The sequence below is a fragment of the Carcharhinus amblyrhynchos genome, chromosome 14 (genome assembly GCF_965287045.1).
Source record: "Carcharhinus amblyrhynchos chromosome 14, sCarAmb.v2.hapA, whole genome shotgun sequence".
Lineage (NCBI taxonomy): Eukaryota > Metazoa > Chordata > Chondrichthyes > Carcharhiniformes > Carcharhinidae > Carcharhinus > Carcharhinus amblyrhynchos.
This window is the reverse complement of record NC_137337.1, coordinates 20,163,390-20,181,266: the sequence shown is the minus strand read 5'-3', so window position 1 is coordinate 20,181,266 and position 17,877 is coordinate 20,163,390. Positions and strand designations below refer to the sequence as shown.

The 17,877-nt window shown below is 42.0% G+C and overlaps 1 protein-coding gene across 7 annotated transcripts in view; it reads left to right on the top strand.

Annotated features, from left to right (window-relative positions):
• Positions 1-17,877, top strand: part of unc79 (unc-79 homolog, NALCN channel complex subunit) — a 163,136-nt gene that overhangs the window by 48,973 nt on the left and 96,286 nt on the right. For 6 of the 7 annotated variants that reach the window (XM_080202363.1, XM_080202365.1, XM_080202361.1 and 3 more), the window contains exons 11-16: positions 1,012-1,040; positions 7,521-7,750; positions 9,299-9,470; positions 12,106-12,336; positions 15,305-15,495; positions 17,645-17,768. In XM_080202363.1, coding sequence (XP_080058489.1) covers positions 1,012-1,040; positions 7,521-7,750; positions 9,299-9,470; positions 12,106-12,336; positions 15,305-15,495; positions 17,645-17,768 — 977 coding nt within the window. The remainder of the gene's footprint in view (positions 1-1,011; positions 1,041-7,520; positions 7,751-9,298; positions 9,471-12,105; positions 12,337-15,304; positions 15,496-17,644; positions 17,769-17,877) is intronic. The other variant, XM_080202367.1, reaches the window with a different exon arrangement.

Sequence of the window (17,877 nt, the reverse complement as noted above, 5' to 3'; positions counted from 1 at the left end):
CATACTTCAACTTTTTCTGAAATTCATATTGAATGGTATGCCGAACCTGATCTTTCAGAAATTTGTTCATTGGCCCCTGAGTGAGGATATATTGAAATGTGGTCACTTGTGCAAAAACTTGGACAACCCTATTCTACAAAGTGTACAGTAGATCAATGGGCATGGAGGTGCCATAGCTTGGGGAGGAAATATGAGAAGCTACTGGGGTTAGGGCAGAACTTGGCATAGGGGCTTAGGGGGCCCCTTGAATGTGAGTGGAAGGCCAGAGGTTGACAGTGGGGACATAAGCAGCCATAGGGGTATGTAGAAGGACAGAGCGACGAATCAAAGGTATGTGGGGAATATTTTGAACTTTATTTTTTGGAAGGTTTCCCCATGCAGTCCAGTGTTCCCAACTTCTCTTAGGGGTTCACGACCACAGCTCAAACCTGGCCAAATTTGATGAAAATTGGTTGAGGTGGAGATGAGGCAGTTGGGCTAGAGGGAAGCAGTGGCTGTCGGTGGCCTGCATAGCATTCGGGTGATAACTGATGGTGGTTTATTTAAGAAGCACTGGCTTAGCTGCTGTGCATCTGCAGAAATTGATCTCAGCCTGCACAGCACATTCTGTAGTTAGTTGCAAGTAAACCTCATGAGGGTAGTTTAATTTGTGCTAGGCTCTTCATTTTCAGAAACAATGGGCCTAGTGCCAATTTCAGGTGAGTACCCATACCGATATGACATACTGTGCACTGCTGGTGCAGAGTGAGAGCACACATGTCTCAAGCCATGTCCAAATCTCATTGCACAATCAACATTTTCAGGGCCTTTAAATAAGCCCCATTGCCAATCGACATGCAGAATCAAGAGAGCTTTGCCATTGTTTTATGCCATTTATATGCTTCTGTTTTCTTTGTTAAAATATTGCCGTGAGTGTATTTCTTTGCAGAAAGCTAATCTGTGACCAATCCCAGTAATGATTGCAAAATGTTTGTTCATTTTGATCCGATTGTACATCTTCACCCTTCACAGCTGAAATTTCTGCTATTTGTCAGAAGAAGGTAAGACCAGTTTGGAGTGTGATGGAAAAGTTCCAGTGGTTGTGCTTTTTGTCCAGTGGTTCATTGGTGCACTTCTGCAGCTTATCCCATTGTGCAGTTGTTTATTTTGATCACCAGGCTGCATACTGCACTTGTGTTGTAACATGCTTTCATGAGTTTGTCAGTGTTTCAGGCAACTAAATTTAAAACAAAAAAATCCAATGGTTTAGAAAAAAGACTCCACATTATCAACTGAAGGAAAACAAGTGAACAAAGGGCTGAATTTTGTCTCAACTGCAGTTCAAATCTGCCAGTTATTTATATAGCAAAAGAAAGTTACATTTCATGCAGATGCATTAATATTAATTAACCAATGTTAATAGATTTATTTAGTCACTTGCTTTTGTGCAGAATTTCACAGGCACAATGGAAAGAAACAGGTTAATTTTGATAGTTCACAAAACAAAAAAGAATGGGCAGGATTTTCCGGCCTCACTCATCTCGAAACTGGAAAATCCCATCCGAGATCAACGGATCTTTCCATGGTCCACCCCTTGCCCGCCCCAATTCCTATGGTGGACGAGATGGTAAAATTCACTCCTATTTCTTTCCAAAAAAAGGAATGAAAAGGCACAGAATTTGAAAATAAATTAATGGCACCACAGGGTAGAAAAACTACGTTGGACGGTTAATCCGTCCTAGCCCTCCTAGACTATGGCAGTGGAAGTGAATAGATCTTTAAGTTTCTAGCATCACACAAAAAATCTATTTTTCTCATGATATAATGCTAATATAATTCAGCCCTTCACTTTAGAATTATTGCAGTTGAAAGATACCAGTCAAATGCTGTATTAATTGGTTTATATTTATATTATTTGTAATTCATTTGACATCCCTGTCCCGCGTATATTGCTTGAAGCATTGGAACTCTTAACTGCAATCATAATCAAACATCTCTAACAAAAACGTCAGTGTACTGACACTGTGGCTGATTGTACAAGAATTTGACAGCTGAAGGCTGGATGTGCATTCTTCATTGTGTTGAAACAGTCAACTTTGTTTTTCATATGGCTTCTTGTTGCTGTTTCTGTCCTTTTGGTTTCAGTGCCAAACCAGCTTGTCTCACAGAATGGAAACTAATTAACTTTGCTGTACCCAGTTTGACCAGAAAAGAGAAAACAAAAAATTGGCCAGGATTTTCCGACCATTTACGCCATAGGAATGTTCCGGTCCTGCTGACGGCACATCCCCGCCATGGGTTTCCTGGCAGCAAGGGTGCATTCAGTGGAAAATCCCACTGACATCACCCAGCATTGGAAGATGGGGTGGCACGGTAGCATAGTGGTTAGCACTGCTGCTTCACAGCGCCGGGGACCAAGGTTCGATTCCTGGGTCACTTGTGGAACTCTCACATTCTCCCCGTATCTGTGTGTGTTTCCTCCGGGTGCTCTGGTTTCCTCCCACATTCTGAAAGATGTGCTGGTCAGGTGCATTGACCCGAACAGACACCAGATTGTGGTGACTAGGGGAATTTCATAGTAACTTCATTGCAGTGTTAACGTAACCCTTACCTGTGACTAATAAATTAACTTTACTTTAAGATTCCGCTGCCGGCCAGCGGTGGGTCACCTCCACTGTAGCGAAACAGGTGATGGGTTGCGTGGAATATGCTGCCCAGTATGTTTAATAAAATTATCTTTCTTCAACCACGACAATATTTTAATATGTTGTTACACAAATTAATATTTATTGAAATTTAGGTAAACTGTATGGTGGCAATCTTTTTGCGAGGTTAATTAAATTTGGGAAGAGGATGAATAAATATAATTTACGACAAAGAAGATATAATCATTGAAAAATCCCCTGCTTGACAAAAACATGTTGTTAGCATCACAACATGCTGCAAATGTGATGCAAAGACTATTTGATTTTAGACTAACCATCCTCCAACTAAAAAAGCTGTCCATTGCTGTTTTTCTCATTCTTTAAATACATCAGAATGTAAATTGCCATCTTCACTTCCAAAATACATAATTTTAATTTGCATTTTTTACAATAAAACCTTTGAAATAGGAAATGGAAATAAATGCTCAAGAAAAAAAAAACAAAACGAAAAGCATAATTTAAGATTTAATTTAGAACATAACCCAATAACCTGAATTTTGAGGAGTCTATATTGTTATAGTGGTGCCTAAAGATGAGTTAAATTTTTTTTTCCCCACGAGGACGTCTGTGATTTAATGATTGGCTATATTGGCCACAATGGTGGAACTTGTTTCAGTTGCTGCTTCATTTATTCAACATGAAAGAGATTCACTTGGTGCTATCGTGTCTTTAAGAGAAAGGAGTTTCTGTCACAGGCTTTTTCTCTCAAGTATTCTCCTGATTGCTTTGCATATTTGCATATCCATTTTGCTTAGGTACAGAATAGGTACAAATAACAGATGATATAATCAGTGTATAAATTTAATATCATCTGAAGAATCATGGTCTCTTTTGCACTAAGTTACTTAAGTTCATAACATACTCTAAGTCACCATGAAAAATCAGCAACTTATTGAATAGATAATTGTACATAATAATGGTTATTGATTGTTCCTTTAAATTTTTTATACATGCTGTTGTAATTTCAACCCTCATTTAATTGCATTTCCTTCCACATAATTTACAATGGCTGTGGTGGAAAAAATTGGAACTATTCCATTGTGAAAATGTTGCCATTCCTTTCTTACCTGGGGCACATAATTTATTAACCAGCTGCCCCTCCAAACTGCTTATCTGCATCAAAGGGAAGCTGCAGTGAAATCTACTGTTTGCCAGCACTCCAGTCTTGCAGTGCATTCAGCCACCTCCAGTGGTGTCCACTTATTAAAAGCCTTCCCTCATTAGAGCCAATGCTACTCACTTAATTGTTATATAGCCTTGAAGAAATATCATTGTTGTTATGGAACTGACAGCAGGAGCTGCTTGAGAATGGAGCCATTTGAACTTCCCTTCACAGTTTTCTTCTGCTCCCAATGGGGAAATGCTGAGAATCATAAAATCCCTGCAGTGCAGAAGGAGGCCATTTGGCCCATTGAGCCTGCACTGGCAACAATCCCACCCAGGCTCTATCCCCATAACCCCACGAATTTACTTTGCTAATCCCTCTGACACTAAGGGGCAACTTAGATGACCAAACCACCTAACCCGCACATTTTTGGAGAGTGGGAGGAAACTGGAGCACCCAGAGGAAAGCCACATAGACAGGGAGAGAACATACAAACTCCACCCAGACAGTCACCCGAGAACCAGAATTGAACCCGGGTCCCAGCGCTGTGAGACAGCAGTGCTAACCACTGTGCCATTGTGCTGCCCCAATCACTAGCCTCACTGAAGAACCACATTATAGGAAGAAATGAAGCAATGAATAAATGTGCCTAACACTCTTTCATATGGCATATAGATAAAGCGAATTGCTGTGCTGCCAGAACATTTTGGTCATTTTTCATCGAGAGAAAAAGTTTGTTTACTTTTTTCCATTTCTAGAGTCAGGATGGAAGGGCAGTAAATTTCTTTTGCTTGTAATGTTTTTTTCTATATGCTGCAAATAAACTCTTCCTTCCTTTAAGTCACAATCTATCTAAATCTTCTTTAAATGTAATTTTATATCTCAGATAATTTGTGCAGTTTTACTGCAGATGTGTGATCAACAATTAATATCACCTTCTCATTTCTAAAGTGATTTGATATTGTTAAGTAATGAGCAATGACCAGAGAACACAGGTGTGACAAAAAAGTAGGTTCTAGAAACAGGGATGGGTCAGCAGTGCTGTGGCCCCTCTTTAGAACATAGAACACTACAGCACAAACAGGCCCTTCGGCCCACGAGTTGCGCCGATCACATCAACACCTACCAACCTACAGACCTATCTATAACCCTCAATCTCATTAAACCCCATATACTCATCCAGAAGTCTTTTAAAAGACCCCAGCGAGTTCGCCTCCACCACCACTGACGGCAGCCGATTCCATTCACTCACCACCCTCTGAGTGAAAAACTTACCCCTAACATCACTTCTGAACTTCCCTCCCTGCACCTTAAATCTGTGTCCTCTCGTAGCGACCATTTCAACCCGGGGAAATAGCCTCTGAGAGTCCACCCTATCTATTCCTCTTTCCGGTTTGATGATCTACAAAGTACTGAATTTATCAGCTGGTGTCTGCAGGTCAACTGGAATTAATTTCAAAGTGGGAAAGAATTTCAGCCACGTATTTGATTTGACGTTAACAAAAAGAGAACAATAATTTTATTTAAAACAAAATAAAAGGATTGGTTACATGTTTCACTGATCAACTGAGCAGTGTCCCCCACTGGGCATTAAGTATATAAAATACAGTTAGCTTTAATGGTCCTGAAGACACTTAACTGCTCATGTAAATTCTCATGTGAAGCTGAGATACCTGTTTCAGTGTATTTGATAGTTCCTTGCAGGGGAGATGGATTAATGAACTTAGAGCAGAACACGGTGATACCTGGTACTTCCCACTGATGACTAGATCTGCACATTCAAAAACAATCTGGCCAGCTGATATAGTTTATAAGTACACCTTAAATCTTAGCTGTTCACTGAGGTTCTTATGTTGGATTCCTCATGGTCATCTGGTGTTTTGCAAATGGGACTAGACGAAATACCGATCAGGACTCTTTGCAATGGAATTGTTTGTTGACTAGTCTGAAAGTTAATTTTAGTTAGGTGAAGTGGGAGCGGGAATTTCAGGAATACCTTGCAATATTTTGTTTAGTTTAGCAAGATTAAAGAAGAAGATCATTCACTATTAAAAATATATTAGCATCTGTTTGTAAATTTAGATTGTTAGTAATAGATATTTTTTACATTTACATAAGAACATAAGAACATAAGAAATAGGAGCAGGAGTAGGCCATCTAGCCCTTTGAGCCTGCCCCGCCATTCAATAAGATCATGGCTGATCTGTTGTGGCTCAGTTCCACTTTCCCGCCCTCTCCCCATAACCCTTAATCCCCTCTCTTATCAAAAACCCATCAACCCGCATCTTAAAAATATTTAGCGAGGCAGCCTCCACCACTTCAACGGGCAGAGAATTCCAGAGATTCACCACCCTTTGAGTGAAGAAGTTCCTCCTCAACTCCGTTCTAAACTGCAACCCCTTTATCTTGAGGCTGTGCCCCCTAGTCCTACTGTCTTTTTTGAGCGGGAAGAGTCTCTCCACCTCTATCCTATCCATCCCATTCATCATCTTATACGTCTCAGTGAGATCTCCCCTCATTCTTCTAAACTCTAACGAGTACAAGCCTAGTTTATTCAGCCTCTCCTCATAGCTCAACCCCCTCAACTCCGGTATCAGCCTAGTATAATCTCACGAAACCTTGAATTTTCTATTGACCCAATTTTATAGTTGAGGGAATGGACTGTAAATGCGAGCTAATTTAGAGGTTGGTTACAAATCTAGGATCCCTTCTCCTCTTGGTAAATAAAATGAGATAGCGGAGCTGGAAACTCAGCACACTAACTGAAAAGCAAAATACTATAGGCACTGGAAATCTGAAATAAAAGCAGAAATGCTGGAAACACTCAGCAGGCCAGCCTGAGTCTATGGTGAGAGAAACAGAGCTAACATTTTGTACCGATAATCTTTCATTTGAACGTAGGGTTGGCGGCACAGTGGTTAGCACTGCTGCCTCACAGCACTATGAACCCGAGTTCAATTCCGATCTTGGGTCACTGTCTGTGTGAAGTTTCACATTCTACCCATGTCAGTGTGGTTTCCTCCGGGTGCTCTGGTTTCCTCCCACACTCCAAAGATGTGTGGGCCACGTCGATTGGCCATGCTAAATTAACTCTAGTGTCAGGGGGATTAGCAGGGTATATATGAGGGGGTTATAAGAATAGGGCCTAGGTGGGATTGTGGTCATTGCAGACTCGATGGGCTGAATGGATTCCTTCTGCAGTGTAGGGATTCTATGAAATGTTAACTGATTTTCTCTGCCGACAGGTACTATGGACGGAATCTTCCTGCTGTTCACGCTGGCGGGGTTCTCTGATCCTGCTGATGTGAACTGAGATTTGGCTGAACGCAAAATTCTCTATCCTCACTTGCAGAGCAGTGGGGCGTGAACGCTTAGAAGATTCTGCTCTGTACTTTTTTATTGCATGTATTGACTTGACTGGACAGCTGCTCGGATTCCCATCTGACTTGTGTCTGAGTGGGGTGCCCAGAAATTTCTAAAATATGACCAACATCAAATGGCAATTTAAAACATGCAAGCAGACATTAATTTTAAGTTGCTCCATGATGTTTCATCAACAGCAAATAAGTGTCAGAATACATCCAAAGTTGTTGGCCACTCCATCATGATATGCATCATGGGGCTATTTGGAAGTTTAGCAATTGACAATAGCCCAAACAATGTTTTCTAGTAATAAAACGTTTAAACTTGTGGCTTCTTTTAATTAACATGAAGGTTTTGCTCCTCATAAGAATTGTAGCTCACATGTTCGGAGAGCCATTGTTACCTGCTTCTCAGCAGGATGCTGTGGTCGCCATGGAAACAGGCCAGTGCGCTACTGCAAAAGGTGTCACTACAACCACCATAGCAGTGAGATTGGTGCTGCAGCAGAGACGCACCTTTACCAGACTTCGCCCCCTCCGATGAACACCAGAGAGTGTGGTGCAGAGGAATTAGTCTGCACTGTGGAATCAGTAGTGAGGTAATCAGTAATATTCACGCTTAAAAATGTTTTTGATGATATACTGTAATGGGTGTTATGTACTCTGTCACATTTGTAATGATTAACACAACTATATAACAATAGGCTTATCGCTTGTATGAAAAACATTATGTGCATTATAATGAATCAGTTTAAAAGTGCAGACTTTAGATTTACTTTTATTTTTAGCTGCCTCACCCCAAGGCTCTGGGATTCCCCCTCTAAATCTCTTAACCCATCTACCTCTCTTTCTTTGAAACCCTCCTTAACCCCATTTCTTTGATCAAACATTTAGGCATTTTTTCTAAAGAAAATTCATTTCACTGCGAGCTAATAAAAGTCTCCATCATCCAGAACCTTTAAAGTGTAAAAAGATCCATAAACCCTTGAAATCACTTAAATTGAGATCAGGCTGCCTGAGCTATCAATCAAACATTTTTCTTCTGGTGGACAAGTGCTTTAGAACGCTACTTGTTGACTGGGCTCTCAGCCAAATTTACATAATGAGGGTTGGCTGAAATTCCAGACAACCATTAGGATAATAAATCGTCTAATCCCCAGAGAAAACATTGTTTGATAGCTCTGGCTCTCTGATTTCTGTTGTCAATTTCAGAGTGTTTGTTTACACAAGTTAAGTGGTTTGAAAGGTTTGTAGTTTTGACATCTTTGCAACTCCCTGGTCCTATCCAGCTTTTCCTGGCAGAGTTGGGAGATGTTCACTCCCTGGTGTCCTGTCTCCAGCTGCTTATATATCCAGCTAAAACTAAAACTTTAATGCTCTTTTAACCTACAGGAGCCTCCAGTTGTTAAGCAGTGACTGCTATTTCTATGTAATCTTCACACTGTAGCCCTCCCTAAGCACAATAGAAATACAATTGGAATGGAAATCAACCTTCATGAATACAAACACCTTTGTGCAGCATGAATCTAACTACAGGTTTTATCTTTGCATGCACAGAAATATTAAATCAAACACAATTAAAACTATTCCTTACTTCTAATATTTACCAATAGAAATATAAATCTCTTAAAATTACCTTTGTTTTCTGAACAAATGCTGGATGATGGCTTTTGACAGGAACCTGTCCACAGCCTCTAAAGGCACTGCCAAAAATCAGACAGCTCGGGAATGGGGTCGTAAGTCAGGGCCCACGCACCATTTTTAAAAGTCTTCTGAGTTGTTCCAACTCAGTGGAAATCCAGGGTAGGTTTTAGTCTTTTTCATATTTTTAGCCTGTGTTAGAAAATGCCGAGGGCGTGCTTTGTGTCACCAGCTGATTGTCTGGCCAGAATCAGAAATTTATTTTGTTGAACTCTGAAGGAAATAAAATAAGTGAAAGAACAAAACTTCCAGAGAGCTGGGAACATGGCCTTTTAGCATCTTCAAAATGTTGCCACTACTGATTTAAAGTTTGGTTGTACAACTGAGGGAACTTATGACAGCCGGGATCAAAATGAAGTTATTGAGTTTTTTTCTTTTTAAAATTGGTAATGATATTTCAAAAATTATTGTTTTTAGCTGTTGTATCTCTGCTTGTTTTGCTGTAGTCTGCTAAAAGAAGCTGAATATCATGCAGAGCAGCGGGAGTTTGAATTAAATCGAAGGAGACAAATGGGACTGTCCTTGTCTCAACCTTCACTGGACAATCTGGAGTATGATAACAAGGACGATGATAAAAATGATCAGCGGCTGTTAAGCCAGTTTGGAATCTGGGTTTTGGTAAGTAAATAAAATGGTGATTGTATTCCAGCACCTATGTCCACATGGAACAATCTTAATGCATGGAAGATAATGAATGCTAGTGAGCAAAATGATAACGGTCAGATACGGGCAGTGGTGGCACAATGTTTAGCACCGCTGCCTCACAGTGCCAGGGACCGGGGTCCAATTTCCAGCTTGGGTCACTGTTTATGCAGAGTCTGCATGTTCTCTCCTTGTCTGCATGGGTTTCCTCCTGGGTGCTCTGGCTTCTTCCCACAGTCCGAAAGGCATGCTTGTTGGATGCATTGGCCATGCTGAATTCTCCCTCAGTGTATCTAACTAGGGGAGCATTGCGACTAGGGGATTTTCATGGTAACTTCATTGCAATGTTAATGTAAGCCTACTTGTGACAATAATATATAAACTTAAACTTAGCGAGTGACTCAGCCTAACATGGGGCTGGGGGGCGGTTAATACAGTGGCAAAGCCCGCTAATGAGATGTAAGTATATGATAATGGGCTTTCCAACTTCTCATGGTGGAGCTTAATTACATCATTGATGAGGGGTGGAGATATTCAGAAGCATGAAAACTATTTGGGGATTGCTGTTAGATTCTCTCTACACCCCCACTGACTTTCCTGCCTGCTGGAAACAGAGGAGGAGAATCCCAGCTGGTAAGTGGGCAGTTTGAATTGCAACCAGGGCCCAGCACACCCACTCTATGGCTGACTGGAAGTTCTGGGCCAATGTTATTTCGGAGTTCAGATAACAGCACTAGTTTTATGAGGTGTGACAATCTTCATCCCAAGTTTAATATCTCATTTCAAATGCTTGTCACTACTGCAGTGTGATCACTTGCACTACACCACTGCCAGATTATTCTCGTATTAATTGTATCGTAGAATTTAGACAATGAGATGTGGGGTTGCCAGCATTGGATTGGATGGGCACAATAAGTAGGTTCACAACACTAGGTTAAAGTCCAACAGGTTTATTTGATAGCATAAGCTTTTGGAGCGCTGCTCCTTCATCAGGTGAGTGATGAAGGAGTGGTGCTCTGAAAGCTTCTGCTACCAAATAGACCTGTTGGACTTTACCCTGGTGTTGTGAGACTACTTACATTGACAACAAGGTCACTGAAGACAAGTGTTTTACTGTAGCCCCTGGATAACAGAATTTTAGTGAATTCTGTATGAACTAATTCCATCAACATTCAAGGCCAATGAACTATTGGTATGCATTTAAAAATGCAAGCAGAGAGCTTTGCTTTCCCTCCTCTGAGCAGTATGACAGTAGATTACTTTGCCCCCACCTCCAATCACTGCCCAATAGTTAATCACTGTGCAGCACTGTAGTTGGTGTACTTGACAAACTTTGTGTCATTGTGTCCCCCCAGTTTTCTTTTTCATTACTATGATTAGCTAGTTTATGGGGGCGATTCTCACAAAAATATTCTAAGCGCCAAATTCGCGTGAAAACTGGAGTAACTACCACTGGTTTTTTCACGTGATTTTCAGAAAGAATTTCCCACATTCTGAGCATTGCTGAGTGCCCAAACGTCATTCATGCTGAAAATTAGAGGTCGGAACCTATCCCTGCTGGACAGGCTGGCAGCATAATGCTGAGCGGGCCACTGCGCATGCGCCGATCTATCACAATGGAGGCCCCGCAATGCCGGCCTCCTGATCACTGACCAGATTGATTGCTGGCCAGCCCCATGACCCGGTACACTGCCCACACCCTCCCCAAACCCTGCAAGCCCCTCCCCCACCCCACCCTGCGATCACTGGCCTCGCGGACCTTTCTGCTCCAGGCCAACCCCGATGTCTCCCTCCCTCCCCAGCACCCCCTCCCACACTCCACCCCTGCCCGAGCAGTCGCAACCCCACACTGGCATCGCACCCCCCCCCGGCAACCCTGACAACTCCCCAAAAGAATGGCCAGCCCTGATCACCGCCTTCCCTCCCTCTGCCTGCAATCCTCTGGCAGAGTGGCAGTGGGATACCCCCACTCCTACCGATCAGCCCCTCTCGGCCCCCACCCCTTGGCAGTGCCCCTTGGGCAGTGCCGGGCACCAGGCTGACACTGCCCAGGGAGCACCCCCCATCCTCCTGAGGGGGGGGCCTGCATAGCCGTTGCTCCAATGGGTTTGGGCCTCCAGTTCCCTATTCCTGCGGAGCTGTTGTAAACCCTGCTGGAGTGAATCACTTCCAGAGCCTTCAGTCCTGGGCCCACTATTGAATTTGAAATAATTAAATCCGCTTTGCGCCGATTTCTGACGTAGAGCTGATTACTCCAAAAAATGTGGGTCTGGAGACACGCAGAGCCTGTGGCACCCAGTGGGGAGCCTGCTAAACGGCCTCTGCTGATGCCTCCAGGCTGATTGCAGTGCTAGAGCAGTAAGTAGACTGGAAGGATCACCCCCATGATATTTACTATTGAAATGTTAGTTTGGGGAAAATTCTTATTTTCAGTGTGTGGCTGGTAACCTCGTGAAAAATGATGGAATAAAAATTGGGCAATGTGTATTGTAGTTGGGTGATCTGCTCGCCAAAGTACCACCCATGCAAGGGTGAAGAGGAGAAATTTCCCCAGTAAGTCACATGAATAATTCATACGAAACCTTCTGTGTTTTTTGCTTTTACTGTACAGGTTAGCCTTTGCACTCCAAGTGAAAACACACCAACCGAAAGTTTAGCCAGATTGGTCAGCATGATGTTTCAGTGGTTTCATTCCACTGCCTACATGCTCGACGATGAAGTGGGGAGCCTGGTGGAAAAGCTCAAGCCTCAATTTGTCACTAAATGGTTGAAGACTGTTTGTGATGTTCGATTTGACGTCATGGTCATGTGTCTTCTTCCCAAACCTATGGAGTTTGCAAGAGTAAGTATTTTTTAACCTGCAAATTCCCCAGGTACATCCCATCCAGAAAATGCAGGACAAATCTAAGCTGGTCACTGATATTTTTGTCATCTTTCGGTCAGAAATATTCAGCTCGAATCACAATGCCTCAGCAATGAAACAGTCTGTGCCCAACAAGCAAGAATCGGACAGCGTTCAGGCTTGGGGTTGATCAATGCGACACAGTTAATACTCGTGTCAGGCCATGATGACTTAGAGTGCATGAACAGCTTCCCTTAATAATCGTAGGCATAACCAATAATGTTTCCCCCATAGTTAACATTCTGGGAGCTACCATTGATAAGAAACTTCATTGGACCAGCACTCAAATGCCATGGCAACCAGAGCAGATCAGATTATGGGTATTCTGTAGCTTGTGACCAATCTCTCTGTAATACTACATTCTGCACTCTCTCGTTTCCTTCTCAATGAACAGTATGTTTTGTCTGTGTAGCGCACAAGAAACAATACTTTTCACTGTACACTAATACATGTGACAATGGCAAATCAAATCAATTCTCTTGATTCCCCAAAAGGTTTCTATTACCCAGGGTGCACATATCAGAGCTGTAATAATCTACTCTTCATTTACCTGGGGATGCAGCTCCAACAACACTCAAGAAGTTTGAGTCTATCCAGGACAAAACAGACCACTTCACTGATATTTTATCCATTGGTACATACATCCATTCTTTCCATTAGTACTGTACAATAATTACAGTTCATCCTGTCTGCATATCTTCTCTCTAAAACTACCCTTGCCTTCTTTTAGCTGCTGGGTTTTTCAAAGTCTGAGAATCCCACCTGTAGGGTGGAAATCCTGCCCCCAAGAGCTGCCAGCCAACCAGATGCCAGCAGTTCTTCATTACCAGCACCACCATAGGGAGTAGTAACTGCTCCTTTGACCTTCACTTGGGTTGATATTGGGATTCCTGGAGAAAGATAAGCGATGGTGGGGTAAGGGAGGGTGTGGACGTTTTTTTGGGGGAAAGGGTAGAAGGGCAAGCTCTTATCAAACAGCCCCCATTCCCAATGCCAGGTCCCTCAATCAGGCACAGGTAAAAAAGGCCCCATCTTCCATCCCCAGAAGACTGTAAACAAACCCAACAGGATTTGCTTCACAGAAACATAACTTTGTTATTGCACAGAAGAAGGCCATTCAGCCCATTGTGTCTACATCGGCTCTCCAAGTGATTATTATGACTTACTGTCTTTTCCTCATACCTTTGCGCATTTGTTTCTATTCCACTCAAATAACCGTGGCTTGTTGGTCTTTCCACATGGTGAGTTCCCTAACTGGTGCTGGCCAAATGCATTGATTTTGCCTATTTAAGGATCTCAACTGGCATCTGAGCAGGAAGGCCGCCCAACCATTAATCAGGGGAAGGTGGCAGGGTCCCCACTCCACTCCCTCTCGACCAAAACAAATGGCATGTCCACACTTTGGAAACCGGCCTCAAGGGGGGGGGGCATTTAATTCAGCCCCAGGTGTGGGGAATGACCTAGAATTTAATGAGTTGAAACAGCTTCCTGACACTCTTGCAATTTTTCCCCAGTTAACCCACCATTTGCACCTAAACCCCCATACTCATCAAGTTTAAGATTCCCCTATAATATGTCACCACTCTGTAATGTTCTGACCACATTAAGCAAGATTGTTGATATATTAAAATGATCATAAATGCACAGCAATTGAGTGAGAAAGATAAATTACAGTTTGACTATAAATGTTCAAGCAAAATTTTCAGCTAGTGCTAAGATTCAAGCAAGTTTGTATTGTGTGTTGCATGTACTGAGAGTTGCATTGAAGATCTCCAAAGTTAATTAATGTCTGACAACAAGTCAGGGTGAAAGTCAACATAGTCCCAGGTGATCTTAGGGTGCTCTCCTCTTTGAGGTGAGAGTGATTGATGGTGATTTTAACCTGAGGATCACCACACTTAAGGCGAGGTGCAAGGTTGAGGAAGCGAACCAATTACAGATTGAAGGCTCTGATTTTTTACCCTTTGGCTACTATTAAGGGTTCAATATTACAATAAACAAACTGAGTGCAAACCTGAGAATTGGTGGTTGGGAGAATTTAAAGTATCAACTGTGTTCTTAAAATCAAGGGTGTGATTTCCACTGGTGCTGGCAGCGTCTGTCAGATGGGATTCACTCATCTTGAGAAACATGCCGGCCAGCCTGGCTTTTCAGAGATTGGGGTGCTCTTTAAAAGGGGTGCCCTGATTTCTACATTTGCAGACAGGTTCTACTTCTTCCCAAAATGGAAATGGTGACTCCCCCCACTGACAAAGGGAGCACCACCAACCCCTCAATTAAGAGGGCACCCTTTCCTCCCACCACTGAAATAATGGATCTCTGCCAACTAAGCAGGTATGAGATGACCTGACGGCTCCTCTGATAGTACTGTGGCTGTACCTATTGTTATAATTCAGGTCAGAAACTCAGGCATAACCAGCATTGCCTTTATCCCATACTTAATTAAAAAAATAGATTATGACTAACAATAACTGCTTCCTATTATGCTTTATTGATTCCATTCTGAATTGTTAAGATAGCGGATTGAGCATACCTCTTTTCTCCAAAACCAGTCACCTCTTTAATTCTCTGTAACCTGTCCCTTCCCTTGTTGCCTTGAATAAATATGAGGAGCTCATGGACATCTTTGAAGACTGACTTCATTCATTCAGTTCCTTTTCCTGCATCCGATACACCCCTTGTGTCAGACTGTTTGTTTCTCCCAAACCTCTATTCTTCAAACTCTCTATCTCTTTCCCTGAGCATAATTAAAACTTCTTTTAGTCACCTCTTTTCGTATCTCCTTCTGCGACTGGCAGTCAGTTTTTGCCTGATTATGCTTCTGTAATGCATATTAGCATATTTTTCTATGCCAAAGGTGCTCTCTAAATGCAAGTTGCTGTTGTACTGAGGCACTGTGTGTTTTCAGGTTGGTGGGTATTGGGACAAGCGCTGCAGTACTGTGACACAACTAAAAGAAGGCTTGAACCGAATCCTGTGCCTTATTCCATACAATGTTATAAATCAGGCTGTGTGGGAATGCATTATGCCAGAATGGTTGGAATCTATTCGAACTGAGGTGCCGGATAACCAACTAAAAGAGTTCAAGGAGGTTTTAAGGTATGTGCAAAGTTGGTTGTCCAACATTCACTTCCATACCTTTTTTCACCTTAAGTATAGTGCTTGAGATCATAACATGCCTGTGGCAGTAAAAACTATAAAAATAAAATGACAAATATGTTTTGGAAGTAACACAGTACCACAGCATTTTTCCAATTTACTTATGTTTGTCTTTAAGAGCTTTGAATTCCCCATTACAAATGTGTTGCATATCTGTTTGGTGAGAAGTCATTCTTGATGGGAGTGTGTATTAGAGAATTACTGCTGCATTGTAGTAGCCCTATTTCCTGAATTTACCCTTAAATTCTTACAGCAGAGATTAATCAATCTGCTTACCTATTTCATTGATAAACCTAACACAGTATCGCTGAAGTGCTTTTAAAAATAGGGTAAGCCACTGTGCTCACTTGATCATCACTCTTAAGACAACTTACCCATCCAGTTAATGCTAAGTAAGAAAAAAATATAGACTACAATTATATAATGCCTTTTGTGAGCTCAGAATATCCTCATGGCTTTCAGAACCGATTAAGCATTTTGAAATGTAGGATGGAATTTAATACCCTCCCACCCACTCTTTTTGACAGATGACAAATTTAATAGGATGAAGTGTGTGGGGTGAGATCCCCTCCATTTTCCCACCTCTGTCTAACTAAATCTGATGTGGATATGCCGGCGTTGGACTGGGGTAAACACAGTAAAAAGTCTGACAACACCAGGTTTAAGTCCAACTGATTTATTTGATAGTAAACTATCAAATTGATAGTTTAGTATCAAATAAATCGGTTGGACTTAAACCTGGAGTTGTCAGACTTTTTACTAACTAAATCTGAGGCAACAAAGCTCATGGATACTCTTCCTACCTGGATGCTAATTAGGCCCTTATTGTCCACTTAAAGTTCTCGTCCTGCCTTGCTGACATTGAAGCAAAAGTGGGCAATGGAGCCACCATTCGGGGAAGTCCCCCAAAAAAGCTCTTTTTGGTTTGCTTGCCGGCTTGGAAGTGGGGCCCTTTTTTTTTTAAAGGCACTCAGTGTGGTGTATAGGGGGATGGAGGAGTGTGGATGGGTCCTAATGAGAACCATCCCCTGCCCTTTCTACTGTCACCTTCCACCTCCACCCAGCATCCCCTCACCGTGATTCCCATCTCCCCATCTGTGGCCCAGCTGTGTCCCTCGGTGATCCTAGGTCTCTGGTGTGTGCATTCTGGCAGCAGCCACCACTTCTGGTGGTGTTGACGTGCACTGGAGAGCTGCTAGCCTCTGATTTGACTCATAGCTCTTGGGTGGCGGGATTTCCACCCTCCTCCCGAAAACCTAAATCCTGGGGAAAGCCCAAGGCTAGCCTGTTAGTCTGATGGATATTTAATTCTGGTGAGACTTCCTAAACAGAGGCAACACAGGCCTCCTCCCATTTTCCAGCCAGTGGGTGAGACCCCCATTGCCAACATTGAGTTTTACTCAAAGTCACTGTTGCAGTTTGGGGAAAGAGCAGTCAATTTGCCCATAGCAAGCCCTCACAAACAGCAATCCGATGATGACCAAATAATTTGTTTTCTAGCGATGTTAATTGAGAAACCAATATCAGTCAAGACACAAGACACTTGCACATTAAATAATGATCTTTTTCCTTTGTCACTTGCCACTTTCCACGGAAAGGTTGTTCGGTTTTGTTAGCTGTAGAATGACTAGCTATCCTCGGTCAGTAGGTTCAGTTGCTTATAAAAAAAACTGCTGCTTTATCCCAATTCTCCACATTTGCGTTTTGCCTTGTTCGTAGCAAACAGAAGTATTGCTCACTTGATACCAGGTTCGGAAATGCATTGTGGCTTTCAAACAGAATCCAGCAGTGATAATATGGTCAATCTCCTGTCTGATTGGTAAAATCACTTGCTTACCAATGACACCATGTTCTGAGTTCATTGAACTTTGAATGTTGCCAGTCTACTAGGTGTTGTGGAATTTAATCAGACTTAACCTGGGAAAGACTTCATTGGACAAGTGCTTTATAATGAAATTAATCTTTTTAAACTCCTGACACAATATTTGAATATTCCTAAAATAAGGAACATTTATATATGGTAGCACTCTAAAATTGATGTGCTGAGTTATATTTGTATTTATGTTATGGTTTTGTTAATCTATTTCAGCAAAATGTTTGATATTGAACTTTGCCCATTGCCATTTTCCTTGGAAGAGATGTTTGGTTTTATTAGCTGTCGATTCACTGGCTATCCTGCTTCAGTACAGGAGCAAGCCTTACTTTGGCTTCATGTAAGTGTATCAAAATGGTTATGAATTTGTATTATAAATTATTTGAAAACTTAGTACTAGTGTCACATCTATATTTTAATTTCATTTGAATAGTGCTGGTGATGTAAAT